The sequence below is a fragment of the Condylura cristata genome, unplaced genomic scaffold (assembly GCF_000260355.1).
Source record: "Condylura cristata isolate star-nosed mole 26May11 unplaced genomic scaffold, ConCri1.0 scaffold00009, whole genome shotgun sequence".
NCBI lineage: Eukaryota > Metazoa > Chordata > Mammalia > Eulipotyphla > Talpidae > Condylura > Condylura cristata.
The window spans coordinates 5630137-5645275 of NW_004567110.1; the positions used below are offsets into that span (position 1 = coordinate 5630137).

Here is a 15139-nt window from a genome sequence, read left to right on the forward strand (position 1 = left end):
CCCTGGGCACGACAGGCGAGGCCACGCCAGCAACACTGTGCGCAGCGCCAGGCAGCGGACAGTGAGGAGACGCTACAGGCCCCTCCCGCGGGCGTAATTAGCCTGGGCCGAGCGGCCGCCTCACCCGGGCCGACCCTGGAGCCTCGAGGCTCTCTGAGGACCCACATGCACTGGGGAGCAGGCGCACACCTGGACCTGGCAGAAGCCCCGGGCGGTGAGCTCATCCAGCACGAAGACCTGGAAGGCCTGCAGCAAGCCGGCATAGTCCGCGCTGCACCTCTTCTCGGGCGGGAGCTGCAGCTGGAACCGCCCCCGGGCCTGCAAGGTCTGCCACGGCTGGGGCCCTGCAGGCGAGCGCCGGAGGTGAGCGGACGCAGGCTGAAGGCCGCGGGCCACTCTTCTTGTTGGGCTTTCCCTGCTACAACGGCCCTTCCTCAGTTAGCTTGGCACAGACAGGCCCTGCCACCTTGCTCTGTCATCCACGGTGTCTGAATCCCTCCAAGCAGGACGGCTTGGCTCTGAAACTACTCAGCAAATGCCGCCTGGCGAGTCAGCCCCTCCTCAGCTGCTAAAACAGGTGCTTTACATTTGGGGATCCTGGCCAGTCAGAAATCTTCCACACACACAGGACCAGGCTAAGGGGTTCTGCTGGTTCTGATGAGACACCACAGTCTAAGAAAGGCGTACACCGAGATAGTTGTTCAGTGCACACCATGGCCAACTGTCCGGGGCAGCCCTGCAACCCACTTCCGGGGCCAAACCTCACTTTGCCCAAGCCCCTTGCTCTCGATCCCCCATGACCACTGTGTCTTGGTTTCAGCGCTGGCCACTCTGCATAGGGAGAGGGCCAGGCCATTTACTTACCAGCAGCATTCTCTCCCAGAATGCTCTGCTGCAAACACTGCCCTCTGACAGCCACCCAGCACCCGTCACAATCAGTCCATGACCCGGACTACAGCCCCAGAGCCCCTCCTACTGCCCTGGCGGGCCCAGTGGCAGGCCCCGGCACCCACCCCTGGCCCTGCCGGCTGTGAGCAACCTTGCCAGTTTCTGCATGCCCACCCCTCCGGAGGGCCAGTCCTGTTCCAGCAGAGCTGGAGCCCCAGGCAGACCTGGGAGAGGCTGGTGAGGCTGGGCCCCTCCCAGACGCCAGGCGAGGAGCTCCGACCCGGTCACCATAGTCACCGTGGAGCGTGGACACCTGCATGCTGACCGCAGCCCCAGAGCCAAGACTTCCCCGGAGGGCCGCCACGAAGGCAGCCGTCCGAGGATCAGGGTGTGCGCCGTGACGCAGCTCTGCTCCTTCTAGAAGGCCCTCCCCGGGCTTACCAGGAAACGCTACACTTGAGAGAGGAAAATAAAGCCCCAGTCTGAGGTCCTGCAGGGAAGGGGGGTGCCGGCAGACGCCCCGAGGTGACTCACGCTGGCAGGCCCCGGGCTGCGGCGGCTGTGACACCCATCGTCTGCCCTGCAGGCCGCACTCCAGAGGCCCCTCCTGGAACGCGCTCCGGTAGCCCTGGCGGCAGAACAGCCGGCACAGCTGGGTGGCCGCCCCGCCTGGGCCCGAGGCCGGCTGGCACAGGAGCACGCCGGCAGCCACCCCCGGCACGCTGAAGGGCAGCGGGCACTGCGGACCTGCAGAGCGAGAGGGGCCAGCTCGCTCAGGAAGCGGCACGAGTTTCCACTGCGCGACGGTGACGGCCAAGGGCGACCACAGGCCTCTGGTGCTCCCCGCCGCCTGCCGCGTGCTCCGGGCACCCCGCCGGGGTACAGCACAGGAGCAGAACCCCTCCAGCCCGGGCCCGCCCCGGGGGCTCGGGGCTTACTGTCACAGGCAGGCTGCCTCCCGGCCACGCGGGTCCCGGGCACCTCCTCGCCGCTGGCCAGGACACACCAGCAGCTGCCCTGGGCCGGGTCACACTGCACTGGGGAGAAGCCACCACCTTCTGCCCTGCACGGCGGGGCGGCGCCGGGGCCGGTGCTCCCAGAGGAGATCCCATCGTGAAGAGCTTCACAGAGGCTCGGGCCTTGACACAAAGGCGAGTCAGATGGGATGGGGCCCCCACTGTGCCCAGGGGCTGCCAGCACCCAGAGTGTCGCCCAGCATCACCCCTCCGCCCGCGTGGTCCTCGAGCCCTGGACTGCCCTCCGCTGGGGCACTGGATGAGGACAGGCCAACCCCAGCTTTGCCGAGCTCTGGACCCGCCCACCCCACGCCCCACTCACAGGCACACACACTCACATGGGCACGCACCACACAGACACGCACACGCTCTCAAGAGAAGAGTCTTAAGGGAGACTTGGCAAGTGGACGATTACAGTTCGGAGGTAACAGGGGCAGCGGCAGACGGGCAGGACCCCTGGGCCGCGGGGAGGCCCCTGCTCAGCCCTGCCGGCCAGGCCCCAGTGACTTCCTGCCTGGGGGGTTGGCGGCAGAGCAGGCTCAGAAACAGGGTGCAGGAAGCATGCACTTCTTGAAAGTCTGCGCGCCGTTGGTGACAACAGCCCTGGGGTGTGAGCGCTGGTGAAGTGAGAGAAGCAGAAGAGACACGGGACAGGACAGTGGGGCCCAGGAGCCACGGCTGAAGCTCGGACCTGCAGCCAGGGCAGCCTCACCCCGGAGGGGGCCCGGTACGGTGGGGACCGCATCTTGGGCCCTCCGTGGAGAGGAAGCCAGGCCAGGTGCAGGCCCAAGCGTAGTGTCGGGGCCACAGTGGATCACCCCAAAAAGCGCCAGTGCCCACTCGCATGCAACCAGACTGGCTGCAACCCTCAGATGCAAACCACAGCCTCACTCCCTGCCAAGGACACGTGTGGGGGGGCATCACCCTATTTTACAGGTGAGCAAGTCAAGGTACAATAGGTCAGGGCACCCACAGTGTCAAAGCGGCAGAGCTGGGCCTGGGGCAGTCAGCCTGGGGTGGCCATACCCCGCGCTCACGGCGAGGCTGGGCAGGGCAGGGGCCTACTCACACGGACCGCTGGCGTTCGTGCCAGGCAGCACCCCCTCTCCTGAGGCCTGGTCCACACACCAGCTGCCGCCTTCCGAAGTCTGCCGCCGGGCATACTGCCCTGTCTGGGATAAAGCCAGGCCGTGAGCAGCTGTCAGGAGTGTCCCTCCCCAACTGCTGGCAACGGCCTCTCCAGTGAGGGGACACGGGTTCCACAGCGCTGTCCTACGAGGGCCCAACCCCTGGCTGCCTCACAGATGGGGATGGCTGGGGAGGGGCCTGCGTCTCAGCCCCCCAGAGCCCAGTCACTCCTGCACCCTAAGCCCCCCAGTTCCAGGAATGATTTGCAACAAGCTTCCCAGAGAAAGGAATCAGTGTTGTGCATGGTAGTGATGTGCATGTCAGACCTGGGCCCCCCGGCCTCTGCCAGGCCAGGGGGAAACACTGGGCAGGCCTCAGTTTCCCTCTCTGAAGTTCTACAGAGGGACCAGAGTGCTCTGACAGCGGCAGATTCCCGTCCCCCGCCCACTACAAGACGTGCCAAGAGTGGCGGCTTGCTGGCCAGGCCCACCCCTCCTGGCTGCCCTGAAGTGCCCCTGGGTGTGTGGCCCCTGTCCACCGCGTGGACCACGTGTGCTGTTCCCGGACGAGGACACCGCCAGCCCCTGATGCTGGCCGGCAGCCGCGAGGCCCGTCCGGCTGACCAGGCCCACCCCGGGAGCCGTCCGTTCCCAAGAGGCAGAGCCCTGCCGGGGCCGCCCACTCAGAGAGGCCCTGGAATGGGTGCTGCCCAGCTGGCAGAGCCTGGAAGGTCCAGGGGAAGATGCAAACCCAAGCAAAGGGCTGAGAGGTCACTGGACCCTTCCTGAGGCAGGGCCAAAGGCTCGACTATCCAGGGTGGGAGCTGCGGGCCTCCCCAGACCAGGCTGGGAACCCAATGGGGCTTCAGGGCCCTCTCTGGACCCTTCTGTCTGAGGCTGTGGTGTCTAGTGGACCCCACGGGCGAAGCTCGGTGTCCAGAGCGATGGTGCAGACTCTTGCTCCAACGGGTGGGGCTGGGCCCGGGACCCATGCTCCCAGCCCCAAAGAGGGTAAGGGACCACAGTAGAGAAACGTGGCCCCGTGGCTTACAAACACGCTCACGTCTCCACTGCCAACCGCATCTGCTTCTCCTAAGGCCCTGGGCGCCAGGCAGGCTGGGGGAGGGGAGTGGCCAGCGCTTGGGCGCGCACTAAGCCCACCGGCCCCTCCTGAGGCGCCTCCACACCAGCTGCCTCACTGACGACAGGCCACGGGGAGCGGGAGGGCGCAGTGCCGTGTCCCCCCCATCCTGGACACGGGGCATGGGCAGACCGACTCTGACAAGATGGCTTCAGGGAGAGGATGCGGGCAGCGAGTTTCCGTGAGGGATGTGGCTTGGGGGGTGAGGAGTGTCTCGCCCTCGGGTACAAAGGTGGCCCAATCTTCTCATATAGAAACACACTGGAGCCCGGGGGGAGGGAAGTGAAGCCCAGGCCACATGGCCGGGGTCCACCTGGACTAGGTTACAGCCTCTCGTGAGCTCTGAACTAAAACAAAGCGGCAAGAACGAGACAGGTTCTCCCTCACCCTGTGCCAGAGCCTGGCCCCCTCTCTGGCCTCCGGAGCCTTACCTGCAGGCAGGCGGGGACGAACAGGTCTCCGGGAGACGGCCTTCCTCGGGACCCAGCCTGTTTCCAGCCGGAGAGCAGCGCATTCGTGCGGGACTTCTCGCAGGGCGTGGGGCCTGTGTGGGGAGGGCGAGCTCTTAGCAGGGGGGGCCGGGCCAGGGGGCCCTGCCGGCCGAGGGGCCGGGCTGGGTCTCTGAGGGCTGGAGGGGCCGGGCAGCCCAGAGGCCGGGGACTCAGAGAAGCAGGTGAGGCACCGGGCCGCGGCCTGTGACCGCCACTGGAGGACTGGCGTGAGCAGGTGCTGGAGCTCCGGTGGGTGGGAAGCGCGGGGCAGCTGCCAGGACGCCCGGGGCCCCTTCCCGCTCTCCGCAGCTTCTCCCACCTGGCCAAGCCCAGGTGGGTCAAGAGCTGAGACAGGTCCGGCCCAGGGCCTGGCGAGCCTGTGCTCCAGCTGGGGGTGCGGCTGAGGGCGGGGTCACGGGGCCTCCCGGGCGGGTGGGTACCACGGCCCTGGCGGGGCTGAGGGCGGGGTCACGGGGCCTCCCGGGCGGGTGCCACAGCCCAGGTGTCCCCTCGGGGTCAGCTGAAGGGTTCACGGGCTCCACGTACACTGGGGCAGCCGAGGGGCGCGGGCGGTCAGCGAGGCGGGGACGTACTCTCCCTTCCCGTCCACGCACCAGCAGTGGCCTGGAAAAGAGCCGGAGCAGCATGCCAGGGGGCTGGCGGGCATCGCCAGCCCCCAGCAGCGTTCCGTTTGCTTTGCAGCAGGGGCCACCGGGCCCCTCGTTTAACTCCCCCATCCCCGCTCAGCACTGTCCACGTCACAGGTCCTAGCACCCCGAAGCCCCAGAAACTACTCGCTTGACCTTCAGGCTGGGAGAAGGTCACTGTTGCTGGGATGGAAAAGAGACCACGAAGGCCAGAGGAGCTCCGAGACGTGAGCTGCCAAGGCAGGACCCGAGGTCAGCCCGCTCGCCCCCAGGGCGAGCTCTTTCCTCCATGCAGAAAGGAGGGGTGTCGGTAACTCCGCCCTCCCCTGGTGCCCGAAGCCCTCACCGGTCCCGGCGTGGCACTGCACGGGCTGCCAAGCTCCGGAGGCGTCGCACTGCGGCACGTAGGGGCCCGCCGGCCACGGGGCAGAGCCGTCTGTGGAGCCGCCCAGGGCGGGGCCTCGGCTCTGGTGGAAGCTGAGAGCTGCAGGGAGAAGGGGCCGAGGTGAGCGGCTGGCTGGGGGCTGCGGAGCCCAGCTGGGCCTGCCACGGCCCAGGGCCTCTGACTCAGGGCCGCCGCCTCCCTCAGGTGCCCCGCGACACTGGCAGGCTGCGCTCGGCAAACAGGGCTGCGTGCAGCTGGGCGGACTCTGGGCCCTCTGCCCTCACAGGCAACACGAGCCCGCGAGGCGGCTTCAGGCACACGAGCCAGCCAGAACATTTATCAGGTATTGACTTTGTGCCAGACGTGACCTCAGCACATGAATGAAGTGTGATCCTCTAAGACAGTGATGGGATCCCACCTCATGGGGGGAATCTCAGGCGCAGGGGGTTCCCACTGGAGGGCTGACTTGAACCCCAAAGTCAGCCATGTCAACTGTCCTCTCGGCCTTCCTGCTAAGCTCTCATCGCTCGGTTCTTGACGCCTTTCAAAACTGTTCTCGCACGATCTCGCGGGAGCTTAGCACGGCTTGGTAAGTCTGGCTTTGACCCCGTGGGGAGACTCCGTGAGGGGAGTGACGGGTCTCCAGGGCTGACCCCGCGCTCGGCACGCCGCGTCCTCCTGCCCGGCCGGCCACTCCTCCGGCCGCCTCAGCTGCTCACCGCTGGGTTTCCTGGTCTAGTTTAGGTGTCTCCTCCAAGCCAGCGTTCTATGCATTTGGTGCAGGAACGTCACGGAGCTAAGGCAGACGCTCGAGCGGCCCCGCCGGCCCACAGAGCAGCCTCGTGGCGAGGTGGGAACGGAGGTGGCACGGGGGGTCTCCCGTGGGTGAGGAGAACAAAGCAGAGACAGCGGAGCCCGGCCCCTGGCCTAGCCCCTCCCAGGAACGGGTCAGCAGGACTGGCATGGACATGATCAAGAACTGTGTTGCTGGCCTTGTGACCTAGGTCCATGGAGCTGTAGCGTGCCATCAGCTGGGAACCCGCTACGGCCCGAAGAGATCGCATGTTGCCAAGTGGACACGGGGTGAGGGCGGTGGAGGAACAGAAAGGGCTCAGGAGGAGGCCGGTCCCCAGTCAGCTGTGCAGGCACCAGCTGAGCAGGGCAGAGGCATGGGCGGACCACCCGGGGTCAGGGCTGAGGGCGTGAACCTGACCATGAACTGAGCCTCAGCTCCCTTTCTGCAGAGCGGCGCTTACCGCAGCCTCCTCATGCAACTGTTGGGTCGAATGCAAAGGCCTACTTGGCAGGGCAATGTGCACCCCAGGGGTGAGTTTTCTGGCAGGCCAGAGTGCCCCCAGCACATTTCTCTCTGCTAGGCAGGTAAGAAGTGCTGGGCCCCTGCACATCAGGCAGCATGGCGCCCCCAGGGGGCTGTGCTGGGGCCTCTGGAGGGCTGAGGCCACTCCAGTTCAGACTGCTATCACAGAGCCTGCTGCCGTTCCTCTCCCAGACCCACGGAGCTGTGGAAACCAAGGCAGCGAAGTCCTGAAGATGGTGAAGACTGTTCAAGCTCTGGCTTCCCCCAAAGAGATGGACCAAGATAAGCGAAGTGCAGACACTCACTAGACAGAGCTGCCAGACGAATGGCGTAATCGCCCCCACTCAGAAACTTCTCTGTGAAGGTCTCCTGGGAGGGGGACAGCTGAGGAAGGGCGAGCTCCTCACTGGTCAGCCGGATTCCCTTGGCTGCTAGGAAACTCTCTCCCAGAGGGAGCAAGGAGTTGTTGGAAGCCAAGACAATCTCTTCTGTTTCCTTAATGAACTGCAGGGCAAGTAGCTTCACTTCCTCACAAGAGCCAGGACCTAGGGGAATAAAGACATCAGAAACGGGGTCACTTACCACGCTGAGTGTACATGCACACACACACATATGCACACACACACACATTTCAGCCTCAGCTGTTTCCTTCTCGACACTTTTTTTTTTAAAGATGTATTAATTATGCACACAAGAACAAGGGTACAGTCCAGAGGTGGGGGGTGAGAGGATTCATCAGAGACAGAGTGGGGAGCAGAACAGGTGGATCCACTGAAACAGACTGCTGAGGGGAGCAGTGGGAAGACAGGAGAGGTCTGCTGAGACATGTGGGTCAGCTCTCTGATCGGGAATTGAACTTGGGCTGCAGTAGCTACAGATAGCCTCATAGTGCTGTGACTTAACCCACTGTGCCACCAGGGAGGGCTTCACCACTTCTTTCCATAACTTGGATGATTCTTTCTACATTGTCTCCACAATTTCATTCACTCAGAATTCAAAAGGACCAACTATGCAGAAGATTAATAAGAGCTATGTGTATTCCATGCAAAGCATTTGAGCACATTTACTCAGAAAACCTAATTTAATCAATGCAACAATCCAATATGATCTTAGTCTTCGTTGTGTATCACACATGAGAATTGAGTCATGCAGGGGTTAAACAACTCAGACAAGAATCCATCCTGCAAATAGTTGATTTGGAATTTTAACCCAGACAGTATGACTCTAGAACCAGGGGACTTGACCAGCTGTCTTTATTGGAAGGATGGAAGGGTGGGTGGATGGATGGGTGGATGGATGAATGGATGGATGAATGGATGGATGGATGGATGATGGATGGATGATGGATGGATGGATGATGGATGGATGATGGATGAATGGATGGATGGATGATGGATGGCTGGATGATGTATGTATGTATGTATGTATGGGTAGATGGATGGATGGGTGACTGGTTAAATGGAAGAATGAATGAGAGGGTAGATAGACAGATACTCAGAACTTGGCTGCCTACGTGACTGGCCAGATGATATCAACAGCTGAAGGAAGGAATTACAGTTTGGTAGAGCTAGTTTGAACAGAAGACAAAGTGATTCTCAGCGATCTCTGAGTTGAAATGTCAACTTGACCACTTACTAGCTCTGTGGTTGTGGATAATGCGTTTAACTATTCTGAGCTTCAGTTTTGTGAAATGTGAAGTGGCATCTGTGCCTACAGGAGTTTTATAAGTATCCTATGAGGTGCTGTAGCTGAAGTGCTTGGCACGGTGTCTGGCTTGTGTTGCTTGAAGTGATCAGCACTAACAAAAGCCACCCTGGCCATATTTATTTCAGCCAGTCACACTGAATACCACAGTACAGGTGTTCATGGACAAAGCTGGAGGGAGCATTGATCTACCTGTGGGTCTTGTGGAGGTGCAGGTGTTCATTCAGCCTCATACCTCAAGGCCTTCCTATGAGCCCATCGTCAGAAGGCTTAATTTAAAAACCTTTCAGTAAGCTCCTTGAGACAGTGAAAGGCACTTTGAAGGCAGGAGTATTTCCAGAAGTCTTGAGCACTTCACAATGGCCTGGGTAAGTCACTGAACCACTACAAATGTATCAGTTCATCAGACGGTGCACCGCATTTCTGAGAGGCAAACTAACGTGTCAGCCGACAGAGGGCAAGGTCACAGTCACTCTATGACCTTCATCAGCTCAAACATGTAGGAGACTGAGGCACTGATCTAGGTAACAAAGTATTTGAAAATGTTCAGATGAGCCCACATTAACTCTGCAGCACCTGGCTGTAGAGAAAGAACTTCCTTTCTATGAGCGTCAGTGTTAAAGACTGAATGTTGGGGCCACTCCCTAAAATATATCCACACATTGAAACCCTCCCCTGAAATGGGATGGCATTTGGAGGGGAGGACTTTGGGAAGTGACTGGGTCAGGTGAAGTCATGAGGTCAGAATGGGGTGCCTTACACGGTGGTGAAAAGGGCAGAGATCTTCCTCTCTCTGCCACGTGAATGCACAGCAAGAAGGCAGCTGCTGGCATGCCAGACCGAGGCGCACCAGGAACCAGACCTGCTAGTACTTGCTGCTGGACATTCCAGCCTCCAGAGCTGAGACGGAAATGTCAGCTGCTAAAGCTGTGGGATTCTCTTAAAGCTGCAGGAAAGACAATCCACTGGGTTTCTTTAATCACACATTACAGGGATGTCCCCAGCCTGCTAAGCTCCATCCCAGTATCCTTCTGCCAGACAATCCTGAAAGCACACACACACACACACACACACACAGTCATTTCCTGACACAGTTTAACTCACATGCTGGGGCCTTGTTTGGCTCAGCCCAGGTCCCCTCTAGTTCTCGACCAGTCTCATCCACACACCAGCATCTCCGAAGGTCAAAGTGTGCCAGCGGAGAGCTAAAGTCTGAGTAGGGCCCCGGATATCTGCTGAGCCGGCCGTTTAGGATCTGCCAGAAGAGGTAGGGATCCAGAAAGATGTTCTCTACAGGCCGAGTCAGGTTCCCCTCCAAAATCGCCAGCGGGACATCTTGGAGAGAGGAGTATCTGGCCAGCCCAGAGAAGATGCCTTGTTGGCCAGTCTCATACAGGCTTTGGATAAAGAGACGGAAGCTTCCAGAAGCTGCTTCTCTGTAGCTCCTGAGCTTCACGAGCAGCTCGGCAGGGCTCGCCTCCTGGCCACTGCTGTCCTGAGCCCTCCATCGATCGTACCACTCCCAGGCCTGCTCAGGGGGCCCGTCACACTGCACGCGTCTCCATGACCCGCTGGTGCTGCACTGCGGGATGTAGATGGCGGAGAGGGTGGCTGGCGTGCTGGCGGGGGAGCCCAGGGCCCTCATCGCCCTCAGGAAGGCTTGCTCAGCTTGCAACTGACAGGAGGTAGGGCCTGGGGGTACAAGGAATGGTGCCTCAGGTCAAGACGTTGACTGAGCACAGAAAAGCAAAGTGGAAGCCCTAAGCTGTCCCAAACCCCAGGAAGACCCAGACATCCCATCAACCTGAAATTTGAGGGCACTGCTGACTGACGCCCATGGGCCCACGCTGCGGGCTCATAAGCAGTGGTCCCCTCAGGCCCAGGCATTTCCCTATTCACCCTCGATAATGATAAACCTCATCAAGACTTCTCTGGATGTTTGCACTTTTGATTACATTTTTAATTTTTAACTTAACTTTCCATTTTTATATTTAAAAATTTAATTTTTCTATTGAACATTTGCCATCCACAGGACTTGGGCATCAGCAATAACTAACTACTCTTTTTTCCATCTTGCATTGTGCCAGGCCCCCAAGAGAGAAGCAATCTACAGACTGATGCCCAACAGACTTACATTGATTCGGTTCTCCAGGTCCCCTTCGAGTTCCAGGAATCACCTGACCCACAGCATCAACACAGTAGCACTCTGAGTTGAAGCACTGGACAGGGAGAAAATGTCCCTCACTGGTACAAGAAGGGACAAACAGGCTGGCCCCAGCTGGCTGGCTGCTGGACAGGGTTTGCATGAGAGCCCTTTGCTTCTGGCACTCCGTGGGGCATGCTGGCCGTCTACCTCTAACCCTGGAGCCTGGAAGTTCTTTGCCCTGGGGATCCACACACCAGCACTCTCCAGCAAAGCACTGCACATCCTCATAGCTTCCTTCTGCAGTGCATGAGGGGACAAAAAGGTTGCCAGGGCTCTGCTCACAGCCGTCGGAGCCAAGCACCATTTCTATCACGTCACCCAGGTCCCTGGCTATGTCTTCAGGCACAGACACAGCATGCTGCAAGAAGAGAAGGAATTCAGGACGCTCCAAGAGAGAAGCGAGGAACTTCAGGGCCTTTTGGCTCTCCTGTAAGTTGACTTCCAAGCCAAAGCTGCCCACAATAGGCTTATTCATAGCAGCACCCTTCCCAGAGGCCTCCAGGATGCCTGTAGTAGGACCAGAATCCAATCTCAAGGAGAAGGGTGTGGCTGGATCAACTGGTGACCCTCCACTGTCAAAGTCTGGAAGCCCAAGTTGCTGGAAAAATTGACTGAAGTTAAATGTGCCTCTAGTGCCAAGAGCGCCAGACAAATTAAACTGGCCAACATTCACCAGAAATTTCCCTCCGAAGAGATTTTGCTGGAGTCGTTTTGGGTTGGTAGTAAACTGAAGGGCCAGACGAGCCAGCTCTCGGGAGGGAAAGATGGCTCTAAGGGCTTCTTTCAGGAGACTTCCCGAGGCAGCAAAGGGTTGGTCCTGACCCTCCACCATTGGATGGAGAATCCCAGAGTCCACGAAGAGCTCCCTGGCCACGGGCGAGCAGAACGGGGTGACTCTGGCCACACGTGGGGTGTCCTCCCGCCTCTCCTCAGGAACCAAGAACAAGTCGTGCTGGCTGAAGTAGCCCGCGGGCCCAAAGTGGAGTCTGGACAGGGCCTGCCGCCTCGCGGAGACACAGGACTGGTCTCCAGCTGCACAAACAGAGAAAACAGAGAAATGGTTTCACCACCACACGTCACCCTGACACAACCTCTCAGCTCCTTCGGGTAGTGAATAGCGAAAAGCCCAGTGGAGAGCACCTCCCTGCTGCGCCCCTCTTCCCTGGTCCTCTCACTTGTTTCCTTCTCGCTGAGCTGCTGTGTGGTCGCCATTTTAGGGAACCTCTCCTCCAACTGACCTGACTCCCTCCAAGGCCAGGCTTCCACAGTCACGCCCAGCTTCTGAGAGGCTGACCATCCCTCACCGTTTGCACTGGGCGATGGTGTCCTCCTCCCTAGTCCTCCCAAGAGTCATGCCCACTTAGCACCTCAGAATGGAGTTTATTTGATAACAGGGTCTTTGCAGATACAGGTTGCTCAGATGAGGTCGTTCCGGAGTCAGGTGGGTCCTAAATTCAATGACCTGCGTCCTGGTAAGAAGGCCAGGGGGAGACACTGGGACACCGAGGAGGAGACCACACAAAGGTGGGGGCAGAGAGTGGGACCATGCTGCTGTGAGCTGAGAACATCAAAGGCCACCGGCAGCTGACAGGGGCGAGGAAGGAGAGTCCTCCAGGGCCTTCAGAGGGGACACGGCCCTGTGTACACTGTCACTTCACTCCGCCTGCCTCAGGAGCTGAGAGAGAGCAGTCACCCCGTCTGTGGTGATTTGTTACAGCAGTCACAGGAAACCCAAAGGCCAAGAAATCCCTCTGTGCTTGTAATGAAACGCTGCCTTTCAGAAGGCTCTTAATGGACACCAATGTTTCATTCTACGGCTTCGTGTGGCAGTCTCATTGCTCCTTCTGGGTAGACTTGTCCAGGCTTTTAGACAGCCTCTTTGATGATAAGGACCACACTTAGAATGTCATGGATGTCAAATGCTATTAGTACAGCAAGAAGTGTTTCCTGTGTTGTAACATATAATAACGTAGGAGAGGCAATGTTTCTTTGGAGACGATGATGATGCCTCCCGTCCTGAAAGCTAGTCACTACCTAAGGATTCACTCATCTGCCCATGCGCGGCCAGGATGACTATAATCACACTAGGGAAAAAGTCTTCACTAAATTTCAAGTGTTTCTCGGTCACAGAGGCCAGAGGAAGTAAGCCCCATTTTTCTCCACAAAACCATAAATCTTAAGCGGTTTTCAACCATCCACCCACCTACCCCCAACTTTTTAAAATATCTTTCCCCTCGGTTCACACGCATGCCAAAAAAGAAATCAGCCAATTTTGCTCTGTAACCAAGCAACAGAGAAAGAACTGGAACATGTGGTCAGAGAGAGAAAAAGACTGGCAGCCTCAGAGCACACAAGACGCCCTCGCGAGACCAGGGCTTCCTTGAAGGACCTTACAGGAAGCTGTGGAAGAAATCAGGTTCGCTGCTTTCATTCATTTGTTATGCAGTTACCAAGGCAAAAAAGAAAAAAAAAAGTCAACTATTGATTCCATGTGTTTTCATGGAAAAAGGACTGAGATCCCAGAGAAAGGTCCAACTCCACGCTGGTGAACTGAGACGTGCTCTTGTGTTTCACCTGGGAATCGACACTCTGTGTTTCCACCTGCAGTGACAGACACAACTCTCCAGGTTTTCACAGAAATGCAATGGCTAATGCCTTCAAGGCAGAACTTCTCCAAAGTTCGCTTGATCTACGTCTTCACACACAGCAGGCTGGTTTCCTCCGATACCGTGCAGATGCTGAAACGCTCGGCCGGAGCAACAGAATGATTCACAGGAACTGTCGAATAGCCACAAATAGGGATCTGTTTTCAGGCCATTCAGAGGCCCGTCTCCCCTCGGGTGGTTCAAATCTTCTGAATCACTTCACTCCCCCGGGGAAGCTGCGGGATTCCTCCCCGGTCGCTGACAGACTGGGAGGACAGGGTCTCACGGGATGGGATGGCCAGGACACTGTCCCCATCCCAACCCAGCTTCTGCATCAGTGTCGGGCCCCTTACTCTTACTGGGTTGAACATAACTCCCCGAAATTCATGTCCTTCCCGGAAGCCCAGCATGTGACAAGATCTGGAAATAAGGTCATTGTAGGTGTGATGAGGTAAGCTCTGCTAGAGAGGCCGGTGTCCTGACTGGGAAAGAAACCCAGTGGCAGACACAGAGAGACGACAGTCACGAGACGACAGACGCGGGGTGTGCGGACAAGCAGCCCCCACGCCCCACACCCGCCCTCGCCGAGGAGTGACAGAGAGCCAGCAACCCGCAGCTAGGGAGAGGCAGAGCCGAGGGAGGGGGCTCGGTCCCCCACGCCTTGACTGTGGCTTTCCAGCCTCCGGAAAACAATAAATTCCTGTTGTTCTAAGCCAGATCAACTTAGCTTTCACAGTAGCTCCGGGAAGCCAGCGGTCCCTCTTCTCTCTCTGGAACACTGCCATGGCCTAGGCACTGGCCACGCTGCTCCTGTCTAATGCTCCCTTCAATCTCTCCTCAAAATGCCCAGGTGATCTCCCTCACACAGAAAGCCCATCCTGGTGCTTTCCCATCACTGTCTGCCCGCAAGGGTGAGCCCCAAGTCTTCACTATGTCTGCGAGACCCCACTGTCCCAGCCTGCCTCACCCTGGGTCCCAGGGTTCAGACCATCACCCACACCCCCAGGCGTTTTCCCTCCTTCCTGAAGGGCGCATGGCCCACTGGCATCAGTGTGTGTTATTTACCGCCTTAAAATGTCACGCCTCCCGACCCTCCCTGGTGACGCAGCGGGTTAAAGCACAGCACTAAGAAGCTAAAGCCACTTCCACATGAGTTCGATTCCCGCCTGCCCCGGAGGTGACCACATGGCCTGGCAGACCTCTCCTGACCCGCCCACTGCTCCCCTCAGCAGTGTACTTCGTCGATCTGCCTGTTCTGTCCCCCACTCTGTCTCTGGTGAATCTTCTCGCCGCCCCCGAGCCTCTGGCCTGTACCCCAGTTCTGTATGCACAAATAAATAAATCTTTAAAAAAAAAAAAAGTCACGCCTCCTGAGAAAATAACAAGGATAATGAACAGCCATATACCAGAGACATTTTGTGGGGGTGGAGAGGGGAATGGCATCAAAAACGAGGGGGGGGAGGGAAGTGCACGGGATTATGGTGATGGCACATGGGTGACTTGGTGGTGGGAAACCCGCGGGGATTACAATTGAGATGGGAAAAAAAATGTACAAAATGATGTAAAAATAA

At 58.6% G+C, this 15139-nt stretch overlaps 1 protein-coding gene across 1 annotated transcript in view; it reads right to left on the bottom strand.

The window, feature by feature from the left end:
- Positions 1–15139, bottom strand: part of TG (thyroglobulin) — a 150607-nt gene that overhangs the window by 125895 nt on the left and 9573 nt on the right. The window contains exons 9-18 of the mRNA XM_012722900.1: positions 10852–11955; positions 9822–10409; positions 7319–7558; positions 5657–5794; positions 5210–5287; positions 4604–4716; positions 2974–3076; positions 1827–2027; positions 1423–1635; positions 135–344 (exon numbers count right to left, since the gene is read on the bottom strand). Coding sequence (XP_012578354.1) covers positions 135–344; positions 1423–1635; positions 1827–2027; positions 2974–3076; positions 4604–4716; positions 5210–5287; positions 5657–5794; positions 7319–7558; positions 9822–10409; positions 10852–11955 — 2988 coding nt within the window. The remainder of the gene's footprint in view (positions 1–134; positions 345–1422; positions 1636–1826; positions 2028–2973; positions 3077–4603; positions 4717–5209; positions 5288–5656; positions 5795–7318; positions 7559–9821; positions 10410–10851; positions 11956–15139) is intronic.